The 22,371-nt window shown below is 45.4% G+C and overlaps 1 protein-coding gene across 4 annotated transcripts in view; it reads left to right on the top strand.

Annotated features, from left to right (window-relative positions):
* Positions 1–22,371, top strand: part of Hipk2 (homeodomain interacting protein kinase 2) — a 188,560-nt gene that overhangs the window by 114,512 nt on the left and 51,677 nt on the right. For all 4 annotated transcript variants that reach the window (XM_051151685.1, XM_051151686.1, XM_051151687.1 and 1 more), the window contains exons 3-4: positions 21,006–21,129; positions 21,560–21,679. In XM_051151685.1, coding sequence (XP_051007642.1) covers positions 21,006–21,129; positions 21,560–21,679 — 244 coding nt within the window. The remainder of the gene's footprint in view (positions 1–21,005; positions 21,130–21,559; positions 21,680–22,371) is intronic.

Here is a 22,371-nt window from a genome sequence, read left to right on the forward strand (position 1 = left end):
TAATTTGAAGAGTCACATTTGTGTCACAGCAACTTTTATGTGCAGCTTGTGCACTTAGGCCTGCAGTAGCAGTGCATGGGCCTGTCTGTCTGGAGTATAGTTAACATCAGGCTTGGTTCTACACCTTTGTCATTCAGCCAACTCACTACACAGATGCACTGCTCCTGCAGTAAAGAAAGTTTCAGGGGTACAGCAAGTGTACTCCCTACCCTTACCACCTTTGGAAAGATTTTTTTTTTAAAGCACTTCCTTTGTCCCTTGTATAAAGGGCAAAACTTTACTGACACATCATAAAACAGATTTCATCACAAATGAGAAAATCTAGGCTGGTCCTGAAGCATTGGAGATTGCATCCTCGGTCACTTATCATCTGGGCTTCTCAGTGGCCTGTCTTTACAAAGTGACCAAGAGCTGGTCAGACCCTCTGTGGGGGGGGGGGGCCAGTGTAGGAGGTGTGTCCGGCTTTTTCAGGTCTCTAGGTCCACTCTCCATGTTACAACTCTAAGAAGCCTCAGCACTGTGTTTTTCAATACCTCTTGCTTAGAGGAAGATGCTCTGGTCCTTTTTCATAATTGTAGAAACAAACAGAAACTTGCTGTCCACTTGAGGACTGTGGCACAGATGATCGAGGTGGTGTCACTTGCCCTTGCACTGCCCTAGCCCTGTGGGCCACTTCCTTGTTCTCTTGAACATTCCTTGTGTTCCCTACCTCCTCTTGGGCTGCTTCCTCACCTGCAGCTCCCTTCTCTTTCAGCTCGGGAGTCTGTCTCCCTACTCCTGACTACTCAAATTCTCTGTTCTCTCCAGCCAGTGGCAGCATTCCCGGACCACTGGAGTGTAAGCTCCGCAAGAAAACGGCCTTTCTGGTGGACACCAAAACACTCAGTGCCCAGTGCCTCGTAGACGTTTGGTAAATGTTTACTGAGTGAAAAACAGAGTGCGCTCCTTCTGCCCCCACGTATCACTTGCTGTGTGCACTAACCAATTGCCAAAACTGGTGAGAACAGAACCCGTTGCTTAGTATCACCTCTCGCAGAGTCTCAAATGTACTGGAAGCCCAATAAACAGGGGCAGTGCTCACTGTGCTTAGGGCAACCAGGCAGCTCATTCTGCCCCTGCTCCCCTGCTCATATAAAACTACCCTGGAGGAACTTTATAGCAGCCCAACATCTCTTTGCCGCTGAGCTCTTTCCCACTTGGGCAGATAGATATCCTTGAGAACGTGATATGATAACCCGAATTCTTCTTCCAGAATTTTGTAAAAGCTCCAGAGGATTGTTCACATCAGTTATCCAATGGTTGGCTAGTGAATGCCTGAGTAAGTCACTCTAAAAACTGATTGTAACTGATTCTCTTTCAAATACATAATTGGGAGAAGGCCAGAAGAGGGTATGTTACTCTGTCTTGTAGGAGGGAAGAATCCAGCAGATAGTCACATTTTTTATTGTAAATTATTGCTGTAGTAGAAAGCCAGATTGCAGCAAGTTGGAACATCACACTTCCTCTCAGCAGAGACCTTACATAAGAAAACCTTCATAAATAAACGGCACTATTAAAATGCATGCTGTTTAATGTAAAATGCAGTAATTGTTTTACATGCTTTCTAAGTTCTAGGGCAGCTGTTGAATGAACTTTCTTTTTGTTTAGTAAAAACAAACTAACTAACTAATTTTGAAAGCAGAGGGCATGGTGGCACATATCTGTAATCTCAGCACTCCTGAGGCTAAAGAGAAAGGATTAAGAATTTGAAGACCACCTGAGCTACATAGCAGTGTTCTAGACCAGCCGAGCTGTGGCGGTGGGAGGACAGCAAGGAACCAAAGTGCCCTTCGTAGATAAAAACAGTCATTGCTTTTAGATATCTCACCTGTCTCCTGCCCCTGTCTCAATTCAAGTGCCAGTAGAGCCACATGGTGCAGTCTGCCAGCTGATGAAGCTGCAGCAGGTACACACCGGGGCCGTGTGAGAGGGCAGGGCCACTATCCCGAGGTCATCATTGCTGTGAGTAAATATGGGCCCTAGAATTGCCTGAGCTTTTGATTTTTGTGAGAAGCTGGAAATCCCTACTCTTAGGCAATATCACCTGAGTTCTTAATGTTTAAAAGTTTAAATCCTTCAGCCCCAGCACTCAGGAATCGGAGGCAGATGGATCTCTGGAAGTTTAAGGCCAGCCTGGTCTACAAAGTTAAGTTCAGATCAGCTAAGGCTGAGCGGAGAGAGACCCTGTCTTAAAAAAAAAAGAAAGAAAAGTAAAGTAAATCTTGAATATGATCAAAATAATGCACATGCATGGAAATGCAATAATGAAATCCATTATTATATATAGCTAGTATATACTAATGGAATTTTTAATTCAAAATTAAATATTTTAAGTTTTATGCAAGTCAAATGTTTATTGTCTCTGTTGGAATCTTCCTGTAGGATAGCAATTTGAAGCCTTCTTCATGCCTTTTGGTCCTGCCAGCTTTTAGGCATTTGAAAGTCCTCTTGCATCATTGTCATCCTTAGAAGGTTTTTAAGTGATTCCAGGCAGAATAGGGACTAAGTAGAGCCCAGCTGTCCAGGCTGCTCGACTGAAGCTGGCCAGAAGAGTGAATCTAGAGTTGGTTTTGCACAGATCTGCTCTCCTAGGAGCGTAGCATTCCTTCACATGGACATGAGCCATGGCCATGGGACAAATTGCCCATAAACCTAGTGACTTGTGCAGTAAGTGTTTGCCATCTCAGTTTCTGGGGGTCAGTAACTTGAGAGCAGCTTGGCGTAGGCAGTCCTGGCCCAGTCTTGGGAGGCTGCACCCACTGTCCCTCAGCTGAGGCTATAAGCACTTGAAGGCTGGCTGGTGTGTGGGATCTGCTCCTAAGGCAGCTCACTCTTGTGACTGGCTAGCTGGCCCTGACTGCTGGAAGGCACTCATTATCCTCTCAACATGGTCACTGCTTTCTCCTATAGCCAGCGATTCAACACTCAATAGAAGTCAGTGTCTTTTTATGACTAATGTCACAAGTCGCACATCATTATTTCTGTGATATCTTATCAATTCCACACATTTACTTTTCTTGGTATAATGGAACACCAGATAAGGAGATGTAAACTATCACAGGCCATCTTAGAGGCTGGCTGTCACCACTGTGTTCCCAGTAGTCCCTCAATAAATCCTTTATAAGCACACACCCAACATTAAAAGGAGTTTCCCAAAGAAACCCAAGAATGATTTGTGTTTCTTTTATATTTCTGAGACCAACCTCAGAAATTAAATCCCATGAATGTATAGCTCATCTCACAAGTGCCTTCTCTAGAACTTTCTAAAGTAATAATTTTTAATTAAATTTAAAATCCTGCTCATACCATCACTTAAAACAGTGTTACTCAGCCTTCCTAATGCTGCAACCCTTTAATACAGTTCCTCACATTGTGGTGAGCCCCTACCACCACCATAAAATTATTTTGTTGCTTCATAACTAATTTTCCTACTGTTATGAATCATAATAAAAATGTCTGGTATGCAGGATATCTGATATGTGACCCCTGTGGAAGGGTCATTTGACCCCCACAGGTTGAAAGCCACTGCCTTACAGCAGTAGATTCAGGTATACCTTCTGCCCCCAGAGGGAGTACTAATCAGCTTAATATATCTGCTCTGTGGGGTATCCCTTCAATATTCTTTGTTGGCATGTTCTCTCAGTTACCCAAGATGCCCCTTCTGCTGAGCCTACTGCTTGTTGGTTTGTTTGGTTTTCTTTTTTAAGTAGACAGGGAAGGTGTGCACAGGAGCTGTGGATACTTACCATCAGAGACAGTGCTGCAAGCCTGGATGATAGTGACCAGTTTGAGGCTATGCTCCAAAGTCCCCTACACAAAGCCTCAATACCATCTCATGTCAGCTAGCTGGAGGAGTGGGATCCCCCCAGTTTCTGCCATGATATCCATTTCTGGTACTCCCTTTCTGATCCTCCCACCAACTCAAAGACATACACTTCGGGCCCCATGCTACTGGAGCCTCCTTTAAGACCACCCTTTGTATTCATTTAAGTGAAATTTAGCTTGAATAAAGGTACCTCTTTATTCATGGGGGAAGAAAGGTACCCCAATATGATTTCCCGCCTAAGAAAACCCTCAACTTCTAGATAGTTCTTGTTTGTTCACTACACAAAGGCTGAGAATAGATGGTTACCACTAGAAACAAGTATGGATCCTGTAACATTTGTATGTGCACCTGAGGGAACAGTGAGTGAGCCCAGGCCCTGAAGCTGCCCACCCTGGCAGTGGCCACTAAGTCCCAGTGTTAGTAAATGGAAATTAAATATATAATTCATAAGGCCAGGATGGCATGCAGTCTGTGTGTGGGGGGGGAGGGTGGGTAATTACAGAACTGAGAGATGGGGCTGCAGTGTGTAAGGGACTTGTCTAGGGGAGCAGCTATGTGATGGATGGCCTGCATTGTTCTCCTTCCGGCCTTTCCCTGAACTTCCCTTTAGACGAGCAGAGGAAATACACTTCTGCCATTTCCCATATTGTTTTTGAATAATGCCTTAAGATGCCCACCCTTAACATTTTTTATCTTCCAATGGGAGTTTACTTTCTCCTTTGTGCTTTGCTGTTTCCCATAGAAAAATCTAGTCACTAATGATTCTGCCCTAGTGTTAATACAGAATACAGAGGCTACACAAATATTTGTTCATATTGAACACAATGCTTACAGGGAAAGGAAAACTCCCAGTGGCCTTCACTCCCTCTGTCCCATATTCCCTGCCAAGGAGAACAATCAGGGAATGGCCTATAGTAATGTGCCAAACCCAGGAGGAAGGAGGGCAGACCCAAACCTGGAACCAAACAATGAAATCCTTTTTTAAAGCGATGGGAAGGTGTATGCAGGAGTAGTGGGGCCTTAAATCAGGCACAGAACTGCAAGCCTGGAGGAGAGTGACCAGTTTGGGGGCTACGCTCCAAAGTCCACTGCACAAAGCCTCTGTGCCATCTCTGACTCCCCAGTGCCTCACGCTCACAGGAAATCTGTCGGTCTGGTCATGGGAGCCCAGAAGAGGGAAACATGGCAGAGTCCTCCTTACCATTCATTTTCTTCATTGGCGTATATTAGTCATACAAGACAACAGGCTTCATTATGGTTTTTCCCTTTGGGGGGAAGGGAGAATGTGTAGGTTAAAACAAGTTCTCACTGTGTAGTTTAGGCTGGCGCGGAATTGCTGTGCTGTATAAGATCCTCCTGCCTCCGCCTCCGCCTCCTCAAGGGCTGGGATTGCAGGTGCACACCAACATGTCTCACTTCAGTAGGACTTTTCCATGGGTGTAGATAACATTTTGATCATATTCACATGCACATGCATTCTTCCCTGCTCTTGCTGCTCCCTTTAACTTGCAAAATTAGTGTGTTTAACCGGCATGAGGGAGTTGGAATATGGAGCTGCCCTCTAAAGAAAAGACACTAAAGGCTCCAAAGTCCACTACAAAAAACAGCAAGAATGGACTTAGGAAGAAAAAGAAAACTCTGCAATGCCTAGAATGAGCCCCACAACAACCTGAGACTCTTTTTAAAAAATGAAGGACATTTAAGACCCCATTTTCCTCAATCTGTACATGAATAAAATAGTCTCCAAGAGTGTTTTATGTAAAGGCCAACTGGAGCCTAGCCTCTTTTCCCCTAGGAAAGGGCTTGTGACTTGTCTTACAGCTAAGTGTGCATATTTGTAAGGTGGGGAGGACATTAGGCACATACACACACACATTGGATCAATGTAAATAAACCATTTTCTGTTTCCTAATTCCTTCAGAGTACAGGGAAACTAAGGCAGCTGGCTGATGGATCTAAGTGCCTCATAACAGGATTTGTCCTGAGGTGGGTTTCTCTTGTTTGACATGATGGTCGCCAGCCCCGTCCGTTTTCCTACAATGACACAATTCCATTCTTTATGACTAAGTAAACAGCCATTGTGTATATACACCAGGGCTTCTTTTTGCACGTGTGTGTTGAGAGCACTTAGGTTAATCAACCAGGAAGACTTCTGCAGGATTTTTATCTAAGCCAGAATTTCTAACAAGGCAAAGTCTCACTTTGCTTCAGAATTGACTCTCAGTTGAATCTTTGAAGTATTGCGGCGGGGGGGGGGGGGGGGGGTTTGTTGTTATTTTTCTTTCTTTTTAAAATTAATTGTTGAGGTCAAAGGAAAAATAACTAGACAGTCGTAGACTCAAGCCTTTCCAAGCGGAGCCTCTTAGTTTGGTTAGCTTGGTTGTAGTTGGTGCTAAGCACCTGCTCTGCACAGTGCTCTGCCCATCAGAATGCCGCCAGCACTTCCTTAAGAAGCCAGTGTGGGCTCCATCTCCCTAAGGAGTTTCTGGTCTCATGGGAGTTCAAGACAGGCCTGAATACCAGCATGCAGGCATTTCTTCCTGTCCTCAGGAGGTTTGGGTGACAGGCCACACTTGCCGCTGCAGATGCTATTGCAAGTTCTTATTCTTTGGCGGCAACAGAACTGAGCTTTTCATACTAAGATTTTGGCCATCCATTCAATTAAAATGTCTATTTAATTGCCTGGCCAAGTAGTTAGATGATTTTTCTTAAATTTCCCATGTAGTCTTCTCTATCCCCTTTTCTGCTAGTGTTTCTTCATATATAGATGTATGTACGTGCTGTGCACACGCATGCTCGTGCATGTTCTTCTTCATATATAGATGTATGTATGTGCTGTGCACACGCATGCTCGTGCATGTTCTTCTTCATATATAGATGTATGTACGTGCTGTGCACACGCATGCTCGTGCATGTTCTTCTTCATATATAGATGTATGTATGTGCTGTGCACACGCATGCTCGTGCATGTTCTTCTTCATATATAGATGTATGTATGTGCTGTGCACACGCATGCTCGTGCATGTTCTTCTTCATATATAGATGTATGTGTGTGCTGTGCACACGCATGCTCGTGCATGTTCTTCTTCATATATAGATGTATGTGTGTGCTGTGCACACGCATGCTCGTGCATGTTCTTCTTCATATATAGATGTATGTGTGTGCTGTGCACACGCATGCTCCTGCTGTTCTTCTTCATATATAGATGTATGTACGTGCTGTGCACACGCAATGCTCGTGCATGTTCTTCTTCATATATAGATGTATGTACGTGCTGTGCACACGCATGCTCGTGCATGTTCTTCTTCATATATAGATGTATGTACGTGCTGTGCACACGCATGCTCGTGCATGTTCTTCTTCATATATAGATGTATGTACGTGCTGTGCACACGCATGCTCGTGCATGTTCTTCTTCATATATAGATGTATGTACGTGCTGTGCACACGCATGCTCGTGCATGTTCTTCTTCATATATAGATGTATGTACGTGCTGTGCACACGCATGCTCGTGCATGTTCTTCTTCATATATAGATGTATGTATGTGCTGTGCACACGCATGCTCGTGCATGTTCTTTTTCCCTACCACCTCATCAGCTTATACATAATGTTTTTAAATGTACAAATTACTGGCGTCAGACTGCTGCTAAAAGCAAGGGGTTATGTTTGTTTGTTTCTTTTGCAATTGCCCCATTGAAATGCCCTTTATCAAGTAGGAACTCAAAGAGTTTGTTCCCTCCTTCCCCTGTTTTCCTTAAAAATAACCAGGAATTGCTGTTTTCACTCCTTCCTCACATAGTTACTTTAGTGTGATAGAGCATTTACTACACTTTTATGGTAGGAGGAAGGTGCTGAACTGAACCAACACCATAACAACCATCGCGTGAACAAAGTCAGAGAGTTCTGTTCACACCTCCACTTCCTGCTTGTGAGGCTCTGCTGGGTGTGTAGTCTGTGGCCCCAAGATGTAAAGCTGACTAGACATAGCTTATCCGTAACTGTGGTATACAGTTCTAATGTAAGTGGTAAACAGACGAGAGCACCTCCCTGTGGTGAGGGAAGAGTTCTGGAGGAAACAAGGTCTGAGTGGAAAACAAAGTGTTTTCCAAACACAAAAGGCGATGGTGGCAACTCCAGGAAATGGGAAGGCTTCCTGGAGAGTGCTGCCTCTCTGTCCTCCATGCTGTCCTTCTTTGCCTCCTCCCATTTCTTATCCCCAACTGTAACAACTCCTTAGCTCCAGTTGCTACCAGTCAGCTTACTCTGCGAGAGTAGCGCTTGGTATTCTTGAGAACAAAATGAACATTCTAATCTCCTGCTGAATGTCGCTCCAAGCCAAAGGCCTGCAGTCCCAGCAAAGAGGCCCCATTGTCATAATAAATCCAGCAGTTTATGGGAAGATGGGGCAATGGTATTGCCACCTGGGGGAATACTTCAGCATCTTGCATCAACAGAAAGATCTTCTATGTTCGGCTCAGTTTGCTGTGGGTGACCCAGGATTCAGTGGCTGTCACTATCAGTAGCAATGCCACCCATCCCTCTATGAATTACGGTTCAGATGACGTTCAGATTACCCACCTGCTGCACTTCTGCACCCCCTAGTGGCAGATTTAAAGAGAGAGCTGACTGTTTCTTGTGGGAATAAGACATAAGAAAGCAAATTTTGCTGGGACTCCCAGCTAGACTCTCGGTGGAACGATGAGAGTGGTGTGAAAGAGTGGGGGGATAGGAGCACCCAGAGGATCCAGGAGCCCCACAGGGAGATCATCATGGCGGTGGATCTGGACCCAGGGGGCCTGCACAAACTAATGCACCAACCAAGAACAATGCAGGCGGAGAACCTAGACCTTGTGTTCAGGTGTAATGGACGCACAGCTCAGTCTCCAAGGTTGTGGACAAGCGGGGACTGCCTCTGACATGATCACTTCCTCTTGGCAGGGAAGCTCTGCGGGCACTCAGTGGAAGGGGAAGCAGGCTATCCAGATGAGACCTGATAGGCTGTGATCAGAAGCGGGGAGCCTCTCCAGCCCCCCCACCCCTGCCCATCAGAGGTCAGGGGAGGGGAATAATGCTGAAGAGGAGGGAGGGTAGATGCAAGCAAGGGGATAACAATTGGGGTGTAATGTGAATAAATTATAATATTTTTTTAAAAAGAAAGCAAATTTGAGTTTAGTTTTGTTTGCTCCTCTAGCACTTGAGTATTGAAAGTTATCTCTTAAATAAATTGCCTTTGCCTATAGTTTATACCTACCTTACAGCCAACAGCTTTCAGAGCTCTTCCCTTGTCTTGGCCCTGGGCAAACCCCAGGAGAAAATGGGCCATAGTTAAACCTGTTCTATCGGTGTTTACTGCCTGAGACTTGAAGCACATACTCGTGAGAGTCCCCTTTGCAGGTTTGGTTTTTCTGGCAAAGCCAGGATCATGTGAACTTTTCCTGGAGAGCTGGCCTCGTCCCCATGGCTCCTCTAGGCCCACACACGCCCGCTTGCTTGGAGATAGCCAAATCCTCTACTTACTGAGTCAGGGTACCCATCAGCTAGCTCCAAGCTTCTGCTGAGAACTCACTCTGCAGGGTGTCAGCAGGCTTTGGCCCTTAGTTCTTGGTAATTCCCTACTCAATATACAATGAACAGAGGGAAACCTCTGATGCTTTCCCTGCCGCCACAGTGGAAATTAACCCTCTGACATGCTTGCCATCGTGCTCAGTGGGGTCGTTTTCATAGCTCAGGTTTCTGGGTTTTGTTCTCTGAATTGGTCTGGTTCTCGTCAGTGACACCACATGGACCTCCATTTCAAAGAATAAGGTTCTATTGTCAGAGGCCCTCTCTTTCATCCCTAATCAGCAGCAGTAAATAGTGGCTTGCCACTTAACTCTACAAGCCACATGACCAGATGAGGGTGGAAGGAAATGAGCCTCGTCTGTGGTGCAGTCACTTGTCTATGAGCTGGAGATGCAGAGGCTTCTCCACTCCAGGCACAGAGCACTATGGGAAGGAAAGCACCAATACTCTTCTGCTCGTGTTCGTTTACTGAGTGCTCAAAATGAACCAATCAAAGCAAACAGTTAAACCAGTAAGAATGGTGCTACAAAGGTAATATCACAGTCTTGGTATGCTTTTTATCTGGGGGAGAGAGTGAGCCTTGAATGAGCACTAGGCTCCTATGGAAGAAGCTATAGTCCTTCTACGGCATGACATCCTACTTTTACTCTGTTGGTAGCTTTGATAATGTGTCACCAGGCCGAATATGGGGAAGATGCTATGTGTGCAGTTGATCCTCGGGAACTGAAATTCCAAATTCCCTCCCAGGATAGAGGAAAGAGGGATTGCCCTCATAAAGCCATGACAGGTGACAGCGAGTGACAGAGATGTTTGAGTTAGCCCTTCCCAGAATCAGCAGGTTTCCCCTTAGAAGGCATAACTGCACAAATTTAGCCCTCGGCTTCAGTCAGCAGACTTAACAAAGCAGAAGAAAACCGTTCAAGGGACTGTGAGAAGGATGTCACTGAATGTCTATGGCTCTGCTTACTCTGTCACTTAGCTACGTTCTTTCCAGTTCCTTCACACTCACCTTGTCTGGAATTCCAATAGGCAGAGGACAGCTGAGGGCGGGGAATCCGCTTCATCAGTGTGACCCCCACCCATCTCTTGTGTGCCTATGGCATAAAGGTACAGGTTGCAAAGCCCTATGAGGAGAAAGGATAGTGTGTAGAAGACGAGGGGTTTGACAATCTGGAATGGTCTTTGCTGTAGTTGTCTTTGCTTTCTAATCATTGCGCACTCTCTCTCTCTCTCTCTCTCTCTCTCTCTCTCTCTCTCTCGCTCTCTCGCTCTCTCTCTCTCTCTCTCGCTCGCTCTCGCTATCTCTCTCGTGTATGTGCACGTGTGCGCACACATGTACAATTGTGCAAGGGGTGTATGTAGGTGTGCAAGGGAATGAACATACCCATATTCATTCATTCTCTTTCTCTCTTCTTCTCTCCCCCCACCCCGCCTTTCTTTTTGTGTGTGCATGTGGAGGCCACAAGTCAACTTCAGATGTCATTCCTACCTTGTTTTTTTGAAACAAGGTCTCTTGCTGCCCTAGAACTCCATAGTTAATTAGAAAACCACAGGGACCCTCCTCTCTCCACCCAGCAGCACTGGGGTCACAAACATTGGTTACCACTTCCGGGTCTGTATGTGGGTAGTAGGATCAAACTCAGGTTTTCCTGCTTATATAGCCCTTCATGTCCTGAGCCATCTTACCTTCCCAGCCCTTGGCATATACTTCTCTGTGTCCGTCTTTCTCAACAAAAATGAAATAATTTTTTAACTGTTAAAAGCACCTGAAATTTTGTAAATGTAAAACAAGTCACTATGTAGATACCAGCAGACCTCATAATTCAATTCCTGTTCAATAACTATCTACTAACATTTGTGAGTATATATTTGGCAAAAGACACCAATATAAAGCATATCCTGGTGGCACTGTAGTCCAGGACAGGCTCTCTCCTGCAACCTTTTACTTCCTGGAAAAACACCAGTGACAAGACTGAAAGATTTAGGCTACCCGGGCTGGAACAGGCAGTGAAGGACAGCACAGCCAGGAAGGTAAGGGCTCGAGGAGTTTCAAGGCTTCTGAGTGGCTTTGAGATAAGCCATTGTGACTCTTCCTAGAAAGGATCCAAGCTGTATCTTCCTAGGAACATTTCTCAGTGTTTTTATTTTTACCTCTTTCACTTCTTTATTGGTTTTTCAGATGTTGTCACACTAAATTAGTGTTATTTAGGTGAATATATGCCTCTGGCTGTGTATTCCTTTGTTGTTGTGTTAGTTTTTTTGTTTGGGGTTTTTTCTTTTGTTTTGTGAGAGGATGGTTTTGAGACAGGGTTTCTCTGTGTAGCGTAGGCTGTCCTAGAACTAGCTCTATAGATCAGGCTAGCCTTGAACTCAAAGATCTACCTGCCTTTGCCTACCAAGTGATGGCATTAAAAGAATGTGCCACCATCACCCAGCTATATTCTTTGTTTTACCTACCTTAGTACATACCAACAGATTGGAAGGTTAGGGTCAGTACATAGACATGTGAGCATGGCTCCAGCCCTCCAGGGTTACTAGAGGCTTTCATGTTATATTCAGTTTGTGTTCCAAAGCCAACTTTTTCTTCCATATGTAAGCAACAGAACTAGAGTTTGGTTTTAATGGCGTCCTTGGCAGAGGTGCAGTAACCCTAGGAATCAAGGATTAGCATGGAAAATACATGTGTATTAGTGCACACATGGGGAAATCTCACTCAGAGCTAAGATGCTCACTGCCAATACAAATAAAAACAGCTACCCTTCTGGTCCTAACATTGTGCTGGAAATGGCCAGTGAGATCAAGAAAGGCAGCTTCCCTGTGAGACGACTGAGACTGATGTCAACATGTAGACCAAACTGTGATTATGTCACCTTCCCATATGGACACAAGGCAGGGTTTCAATGTCTTGAGCATTTCTATTGGTGACAGCCAAAGACAGTTGTCACTGAGGGGCTTGAAGGCCTTAATCCTCATCAGTACAGAGTTATGAGCATTCAGTAGTGACTCTCAGATCAAACTTGAATACTTCTGCTGTGTGTTTTCTATGTCTGCTGTATCAAGCTGTGACCTCTGAAGGCTGCGAGGTTTCCCCAGCTTTTCTTCTGGACCCAAAGCCAACTCTCTGCATCAGATCTCTGCTGTGACGTCTCTTCAGCTCATTAGAGCTAGAAAGTATGGCCAAAAAAATCTCAAGGTCTCCAGCAATTGAGCTGGGTCCAGGCATGGCTCCTTATACGCTCACACAACGAGAAGCTCCAGGTCAATTTCTCCCAGCATTTCAGTCTCAGACCCTCTCCCATGGATCTCTCTTTCCTTTTGTTCATCCCCCAGGCCCCCAATCAAAGACATCAGTCTCTTCCCTACCTAGTTTGCTGAAGAAGCTATATCTTTTTCCAAACCAAATCTGGTTGACCTGGGACTAGCCAGGCCTGCTTTGCTGTTTAAATCTTCAGCTGTGCTGCCTCTTGACTTCTCTGGACTCAGGCTGAACTCATTTCTGCAGATGCAGGGCAGTTTTCCTGGCAGCCTTGTCTGTGATCCAGGAATATTCTCTTTCTGGGTAGTACCCTAAAGTCTTCTCTGGCCCTCACCTCTAGGCTTTTTTCTGCTGGTCTCTCATGTTTCTACCTCTAGTTCTCCTCAAATTGCCTTCTCCTCTGTACCCCTCAGATTTCTGCTGCTATTTTTTGGGCCCTATGTTGCTTTGATGTAGTCCCATGCCTCCACACCAGGTCACCACTCTCAGCAGTGGCTCAGCACTCATGACAGCACTGCCAAGTCTCCTTAGTATTGCAGTAGAAACATAAGATTTAACCACCCGTCTGAAATACAATTTTACATTTTGATTGCTTCTGCCCCAGCCATATCGAGGTTACTTTCAATCTGCATATATTTGTGAGAACAGACTTCTTCACTGCAGTTCAATTTGAGCACGCCTTATAATATCAGTGATTATAAAATACCAGGGACTAATAGAGTTTCTTGCTTCCAAGGAGTTCACACTGCTTTATAATTCTGCTGGCCATAATTTATCTTCATAAACTACTATACAGACAAGAGAAAAAGTAAGATTAATAATCACATTTTATAGAGGGTGAAATAAAACTTGGGGAAATTGAGTAGCATTTTCCCAGAAATGCTCAGCTCTCCCTCGGGCTCTCTGAATGAGCTACAGACTGATCACCTATATCAGGAATGCATGTAACCCTTGCCCTTGCTTTGTCACAGACCCTGGGCCAGTAGTTACCCAGCCATATTGGAATGGGCAGGGTGTGTGCTTAGCTTCTGCATCACAGACCTCCAATGCATTGACTGTTGTGAGCATACACAGGATCAGCTCCCCTCACCTAGATCCTCAGCCCTCTTCCCTGGCCTTTGTTCCCAGTGTATCATCTGCTGTCACAACTACCATCTTGATAGGATGACTGCCCACATAGCAGGACAGGTGCTGCCTTTTAAGTCCTTGCCTTGTAGTTTTGTGCATGCTGCTGCCATCTGTGTTGGAATACAACAATAAATAAAAGACTAGGGTTACAGGCAGGAAGTTCTGCTTCTAAAGTGAGGTAAGAGGTCTGTGGCTGTGGGTTCGAATGTGTAAGAAGAAAAGGCATCTTTGAAATGAGGAAAAGAAGCAAGAGAAGTAACAATATTCAGCATGTTCCTAGCATGAGCAAGGCCCTGGGTGGGATTCAGAACACCAAAAAAAGAAGGAAACCAGAAAAGGGGTGTTCTCTTGGTTTGATTGCTGCCATATAGATCCAGTCAGATGATAGATGAGTTATTTCGTGTTGTTTGATTGCCATGCTGTACCCTAGACCTCATGTGAGGTGCTTCCTACTGTGCTCTATTTAATCTTTCTGGCAGCTCATTCTGGAATGAGGTGTGTAGCCAGTGCCTGAAAGTACTAGGATAGGACCGTGGGCACTAGGTTGCAGTCTTCACACCTTTCTTGGAGGCCAGCCTCTGTAGGGTCACATGGCCTGGACTGATCTAGGAATAACATCTCTTATGTGTACTGTCAAGAGAGCAGTGGCACCAAATATCAAAGCTTCAATAATTGGTATGTTAAAAGCGACAGTTGTTTTTGTTTTTTTTAACTACCATAGAAGAATGGAATGTTTGGTGTCTTGTGAGGGTCATGTTGGGAAGGAACAGTCATTCTCTTTCTTAGGTGCAATTTTGTCTGACACTTCATGTATGTGTTTGAAGCACTTTTGATGTCCCAAAATAGTGGTGAGATTCTTTAAAATGGATGCGTGGGTGGAACCATGGCATGAAAGTGTAGGGAAGCCAAGTCAGATGAATGATCCACAGAACAGAGATCCACGTGCCCAGAATCCTTCCTATACTGACACCTATCTGAGGACAGAAGCAACCTCCATGGACTGTGACCTCAAACCTCCAAACCTGGAAAAGCCAGAGCAGTATGTCTCTTGGCATAGTAGTTGCCAGGATGATGTTGCCAGCCTCAATGGGAACTGCTAGGGAGCTGTGGTTGGCACAGTCATTTCTTCTAGAAATGTGTATTAAGTACTTCCATGCCCCAGGCGCTGGTGATACAGCAGGAACGTGGAGGAGGAATACTCACTCCTTGGCCTGGAGGCCACCCCTGTCTTGCCATGTATCAAGACACAGCTCAGCCCTCTCCTGGGAAGCCCCCAGCTCTGTTTCCTCTCCCAATTTGCCCTTCTTCATGTCATATGTACACATTTTGTGCAGTACAGCTGTGCTGTCTGCATGAGACTGCCTCTGACTAGACAGTGACCTCCATAGGAGCCACGGGGTTTGGTTTATTGTTTGATCTTCAGCCCCAGCATAGTGCCTGGCACAAAGTAAGACTGAATAATAGTGGCTCGTGGCTGAATGTTTGAATAAGGGAGTGAGTACAGCCCAAGCCAAAGCCCAATGTAGAATGACCTAGTCAGGGTGTGCTTCATGAAACAGCAGGTACTTTAGCAGCCGATGAGCATGTGTCAGGAAAGCTGAACAGGGGGTGGGGTAGGGTGTGCGGGGGACCTTTAGAATTGACTTCTGAGCCTCTGTGAACTCAGAGCCTCGTGGTCTAACAGCACAGAAACAATGTATCTACAGAATCACAGCAGAGTGACTCATGTTCCCAAGGATGGCTGGCATCCAAAGAAAGAAGTGGCTTTTTTTTTTTCAAATAAATTTTATTTATTATTATTATCGCTGTGTGTATACACATACACACCATAGCATGCAAGTGGAGGTCAGAGAACAACTTTGTGTCAATTCTCTTCCTTCCATCTTTATATAGATTCTAGGAATTAAACTCAGACTGCTATAGGCTTTACATGACATCTCACTGGCCTAAGAAGCATCTTTCTTTCCTGAGGGCTCAAACAGCTGTTGAAAGAGCAGCCCCAGTCTATCTAGATAAGTGAGACATAGACCTTATCCTTACAGATTTAAAAGGAGACAGATAAGCAAATGTGTTTATGGGTCAAAAATGGCCACAGCGTATTCTTTTATTAGAATCTAGAACTTAGCCAGGCATGTGGTGCACACTTAATCCTAGTACTCAAGAGGTAGAGGCAGGCAGATCTCTGTGAGTTCAGTGCCAGCCTGATCTGCATAGTGAGTTTCAGGCCAGCGGGAGCCAATGAGATGTATCCTCTCCCTGCCACAAAAAAACAAAAACAAACAAACAAAAAACCTTTTAGTATCTTGTTGAGATGTAAGAGATTAATTTCTCTTTCTTAGGTATAATTTTTTGACTCTTCGTGTATGTTTAAGGAATTTCTGGTGTCCTAAATAATCACAAAGGTTTCTTTAGGATAGTTCTTGGGGGGCAGCAGGTGCTAAGTTAATGTCTCTTGGACCAGCCATTCATGTTTAATCTTGATTTGCTAGTGTAGATAGCCGATGCAAAGTGAACAGCATATGTTTGAGTAAAGAAGATTGGAAGAGGTAGGGAGGGGAAAAATAGATCAAAAATAGGTTTCACATGTGCAGAGAAAGGAACTTATCCTTTGAGATGTGAGCCGAAAGGCTGAAACCAAAAGCAAGAGATGAGTTAGTGATTGCAATAGAGGCATAGCTTGGGGGATGCTTAATTTAGCTAGTAGCAGTGGGGGGTGAGCAGGGTGCAGCTATACTGTAGTGATCATCCCCTCCCCACCCCCCAAAAAAAGAGGTTTGGACCAAATCTCTAAAATCCTAACCCTACAGGACTTTGGTACTACTTTCCCTTTCCTACACTTCCACCTTTCTTGGTGTAATTCCTTGGTGAGCCATCTGCAAAAAGACACACAGGCCTCCTGTCTCTCTTGCTCAGGTGCCTGTGCAGCAGAGCTTGGGCTGGTATGCACATGCCCCTTTGGACCTCAGTGCCTGTTCACCCCTGGCTGAGTCCTTTTGGACCAGTGCCCAGGCTTAGTTCCTTGTGGAGACTTACCCCTTCACTCTTCGTTTGTCTGTGCTGCCTCAGAACTCCCACCCTAACTTGTGTTTCCACACTTTCTTACATTTAATGAAGGTTTATTCAATCAACACATATATATTGACTGAGTGGCAACTAAATGCCAACACTGAGCTGCCCTCATGGGCTTGGTAGAGGAAGAGAGACAGTAAGGATGTTATTATGGAAAGTGCTGTAAAGTGACATTTATGGTCCTGGAGATGGAGACTAACTGGTGTCAGGGGAGGTCTGTCTATGGTGGTGACAATTAAGCTGAGATGTGAAGGATGAGGAGGCAGCTGTTTGAGAGCCATGGAGCAAGCACAGAGAAGAAGCAACTGCAGTACCTGAAGGCTACAGGCCCAGGAAGTGCTTATGGTGTTCTGGAAGTTGAAAAGAAACTGCTTCTGGCATCAGAGCCTGTTGCACTAGAAGAGTGATTTGAAGTCACAGGGGACAGGGGGATCCCTGGGCCATGGGAGAAACTCATATATTCCCAGTGCAGCAAGAGCCACCGAGGGCTTGAAACACATGGCTACTAGAGAGGTTATTAGAGGAAGAGAAAACAAGTAGGAAGCTCCAAGTGAGGCAGCAGCTGCGGCCAGAGCTATGCCAGGGGAGAGGGAGACTTCGGATCTGGGCACGTGGATGGACTGGGTGTTGGAGGTAATAAAGAGGAAGAGGAATCAGAGGTCAGTCCTGGATCTCTTGCAGGGCAGCGAGATGGGGGTTGGGAGTGCTGGATTCATCTAGCATGAGGAAGACAGAGGAAAGACAGAAACAAAGTCCCTTTTAACCTGTGGACTTTTTGACATGATGGTGGGCCATTGCATGCAAGGCTCTAGGCTGTCAGACATGAGCCTGGAGCTGAAAAGACAGTTCCAAGATGAGACTGAGATTTCGATGTAGAATCTAAGCCTTTAAGGGTTGGCATGACTGCTGTGTCAGTTTCCTCATGCCACAAACAAGGACCACAAAATGCACCGCTTGAAACAGCAGCCACTCTGTTGCTGTTCAGGAGCCCAGAAGACCAAAGTTGGGATGTTAGCTGGGCCTCAAAGATGGAAGAGAGGATATTTCCCTACCTTCTCTAGCTTTTTGTGGTTGTAGATGTTCCTTGGATTGTGACCTCTGTCATTGTATGACTATGTCAGTGTCTGTACCCAAATCTCCTGCCTTAATAAGGGCATCTGTCATAATAGATTAGGACTCACCTTCTACGATACAGCTTCAACTTAACTAATTAAGCCGACAACAACCCCATTTATAGATAACATTTCAACATCCCTGCTTAGAAATTGAGCTCAGGACCTCGTGCATGCTAGGCAAGTTTCCTACCCATGAGCTCTAGCCCCAATCCAGCATATAATTCAGGGTAAACACAAAATTATGATAGTAACTTAGGGCAAGAATAGAAAGAAAAGAACAGGGGGCATGGAGCAGAAGAAGGATGTGCTAGCAAAGGGTATGGACACGGGAAAGTGGCACTTAGAAAGCCAGGAATAGCTATTGCTAAGCTTGTTGGCTGTTTCTTAACAATTAAACTTTATTATACAACCCAACTATCTTACACAAGAAGGAAAAAAGGCTAAAGGGAAACAAGAGTAAACCTTCCGGTATCTGTTCCATGGGATGGGTCCCTAGGTGTCTCTGGCCTGCTTGCTGATCCTGCATGTTCACTGATCCTTTTCCCCATCCATGTGCACTTGAGCTCAGTCCAAACCTGCTGCTCTTCTCGACCTCTCTGTCTGTCTGTCTGTCTGTCTCTCGCGTGCAAGGGCCAGTCTCCTCCTCCCATCGAGGGTTGATTAGAAACATAATAATCCAGGTGGAGTTCCTTGGTCCGCTTCCTGAATTCCAGGCACAGGATGGCTCCACCCAGTCTATCTCAAGGTTAATCTCAGGGAGTATCCATGGTGTGTCCAAGGGCACAGCCCGGCAAGACTGCTCTCACCAGTGACAAAGCTGACACTCCTCCCGACAGCTAAGCAGGAGCAATGGGCAGTTCCGTAAGAGAAAGGCAGTAGAAGCCTGTGTCTGCTGTTTCTTGCCAAAGAACATCGCCCAAGTGTCTGCACACCATTCTCAGATGTTTATGTCATTCACAGCATTAGGGAACAGAGGCCTGATTGAGGGATGTCCAGAGGTTGGAGGCTACATGCACGGAAGCCACAAGAACCAGTTGATTCACTTGACAGCAACAGCTCAGAGTCAAATGCAGGGAAGACTCCAGAGACCTAGGCAAACCTGTTCCTAGCACAGGGACTGGAGACTGGAATGTGATGTGTCCAAACATCAGGAACACACTTGGCAGGCTGGTGAGGAAAGCTTGAGCACGAACTCTTACAAACAGACCTGAGCCTACACATGTGCAGAAGTGGGAAACACATCTGACTCCAGAGTGGAGAGGCAGGAAGAAAAACAGCTTGTAACACTCATTCTTCTCTCTAATATTCTTTTCAGGTATCGCCTTTCTATGGGATGTAGTTTTTTGTTTTGTTTTTTAAATAAACAGCCTCCATCTCCAGAGGTCCTTCAGGGGCAGTCTGCTAGCCATCTGATTAGTTACACATCATCAGAAACCTATCTGGGAGACCTGGACCAGAGGCCCCAGGATACAGGTGATCTAGGCAGGTGCTGGGAATGAGGCTCCCGAGAGCAAAGTGAGGCTGGTGTATATCAAGGAACAGTCACAGGCACCCCCAGTGCACTGGCTGGGTTGGTGTGACACAAGCTAGTCATCAGAGAGGACATGCCACCAGCTGAAAGGCATTTGCTCAATTAGTGATCAATGCGGGAGGGCCCAGCCTACTGTGGATGGTGCCATCCCTAAGCTGGTAATGATGGGTTCTATAAGAAAGCAGGCGGAGCAAGCCAACAATCACCACCCCTCCATGGCCTCTGCATCAGCTCCTGCCTCCAGTTCCCCAGCCCTGCTTGAGTTCCTGTCCTGACTCCCTCCAGTGATGGACTATAATCTGGAATTGTAAGCTGAATAATAATACTCTTTCCTCTCCAATTTGCAGCAATAGAAAGAAACCCTAACTAAGACACCAGCTTGTGGGTGCTAGTGAGCATGAGCAGTCCCAGTGGCCCCACACATAGTTAGCCACTCCAGCTCCAAGGGACCCAGTGTTTTCTTGCCCCACATTTGTGACATCCCTTCACACAGGTAAACACACATGCATATGAATAAAACTTAAAAGAAAGTATACTTTGTGATCTGGTTTTGGTTACCAAATACATGTGTACTTTTCTCTTTAAATTTGTTTATTTCTTTTCTCCTCCCTCCCCCGCCTCCCCCTTGGTTTTTTGAGACAGGGTTTCTCTGTGTAGTCTTGGCTGTCCTGAAACTCACTCTGCAGACCAGGCTGGCCTCGAACTCACTGTGATCTGCCTTCCTCTGCCTCCTGAGTACTGGGTTTAAAGACGTATGCCACCACCACCCAGCTTCTCTTTAAATTTCTCTGTGACCTTGTCACGGAGACATTAGCTCCTACAGCCAAGAGTGGACTGTTTATAATGAAATTCTGGTTGACTCTCAAGATGATCTATTCAAGAATGGGGTTCTATAGTTGTAACATTAAAGAACTTTAATAGATATTAACCTTTTAGAAACTGATGAGGAAAGTAATAATAGTGTTTCCTTGAGGAATTGTGTGACAAAGACCTAAGACAAAGGTCATTGTGATGAGTGGATATTAGACTTAATTGCCATATTTTAAATGAGAGCAGCTATTTTTATGTATTCCTGAAAGTAGACTGTTTCAGAATTCCTTCTTAAAAATCAGGCATTCTTTATAAAGAGTTCCAGATGTTCAGCTACAAAAACTAAATTGCAGTTTATGCCGTGGTTATCAGCTCATGAGCTCATGTGGACAGAGTGCCATCATAGTGATGCCCACACATGCTTCCCTGTAGGTGCGCGGTCCCGCCACCCACCTACTTTGACTCTACCCTTGCAAACTAACTGCATTCTCTTCTAGCTAGGTGCCAACGGCAAAGAGTGGACAGGTCACTGCAATGCGGGCCTCTCTCAAAGACTACTGGCCCCACACAGGGAGTCAAGGTACCCCAGGTCAGAGCTAGAATTCATTCAAAAGTAGCTGCTGTGTTTCCAGATCACTGATGGTTCCTTCCACTCTTCCTCTCCAGGGCCCCTGAGATCATCCTTGGTTTACCATTCTGTGAGGCAATTGACATGTGGTCCCTTGGTTGTGTCATTGCTGAGCTGTTCCTGGGCTGGCCATTATACCCAGGAGCTTCTGAGTATGATCAGGTAGGTCTGGGTGACACAGGAATTCACTGTGTGGCTTCACTCTCCATCCTGAAAACCCTCAATGACCATTTCACTTAGAACCTGGCCTGTGATGGTTTGTTGTTTGTTTGTTTTCTGAGACAAAGTTTCTCTGTGTAGCTTTGGCTGTCCTGGACTCACTTTGTAGACCAGGCTGGCCTCCAGCTGCCTATGGAGTTCTTACAGGCTGACTTATTGTCTCCCTCTCCTGGCTTCCTTTTATTCATATTATATACTCTCTCTCTCCCCACCCCCCGCACCCCACCCCACCCCCCGTCTCTCCTTTCTTTTTACTTCTTCTTTTCCCTCTAAAACTAATAATTCCATTTTTCTCAAAGCCACTAGAGCCATCAGTATACCATATGTACAGTGACAGGAAAAGCTCTGACCTCTTTCTCATCTTTTCTTGCAGATTCGGTATATTTCACAAACACAGGGTTTGCCAGCTGAATATTTATTAAGTGCAGGGACAAAGACGACTAGGTTTTTCAACCGTGACACAGACTCACCATATCCTTTGTGGAGGCTAAAGGTATGAAAAACAGCCCCTCCCTTCCATACTAATGGCCCAGGAGTGAAGGAAGAAGGAAAGACAATAATGAGCTTCTGATAGTTACAAATTGATCGCTTTAATTTGGACAGAAAAATGGGGGTGTAGATACAGTTGTAAATACAGGGTGTGGCTGGATCTAAATGTTTGAAAGCCCCTGTTCCCTTGGCCCACTGCTGCCTGAGAGGCTGTATCCCATGGGAAGGCTGCTGAATTTCTGGGATTTAATCACATGGTCCTTGATGACTGACTTGTGCTAGGCCAGTGAAGCAGCCACACTCTGCCCTTAAGGAGCTCACTTTCCATGGGGAGACAGGACCAGTGCCCCAAGCTCTAAGCTCCCATATGGACTATTGTCCTAGGAGAAAATAATGCGGGAAATAAGAGGGACCCAAGTGAGCCAAGAAAAAGCCAGGCCAGGGGCCGAGGGCAGGGAAGAACATTTGTGCTGGGAACTGTAGGGTATAGAGGGATTTTCCCAGGCAATGAAAGCAGCCTAAGCAATGCAAATGTCACTAACCCCTGGGAAAAAGGCAGATCTGAATTATCTAGGCCCATATGCTGGATACCATAAACTCTTAGTGATTTTATCTTAATGGAAACATATTTTGCTTTTACTCTGTGTCTCATAATTAGAATTAACATACTTTTCCTGGAAAGGAGAAAATAATACA

This window comes from Acomys russatus, chromosome 10, assembly GCF_903995435.1.
Source record: "Acomys russatus chromosome 10, mAcoRus1.1, whole genome shotgun sequence".
Lineage (NCBI taxonomy): Eukaryota > Metazoa > Chordata > Mammalia > Rodentia > Muridae > Acomys > Acomys russatus.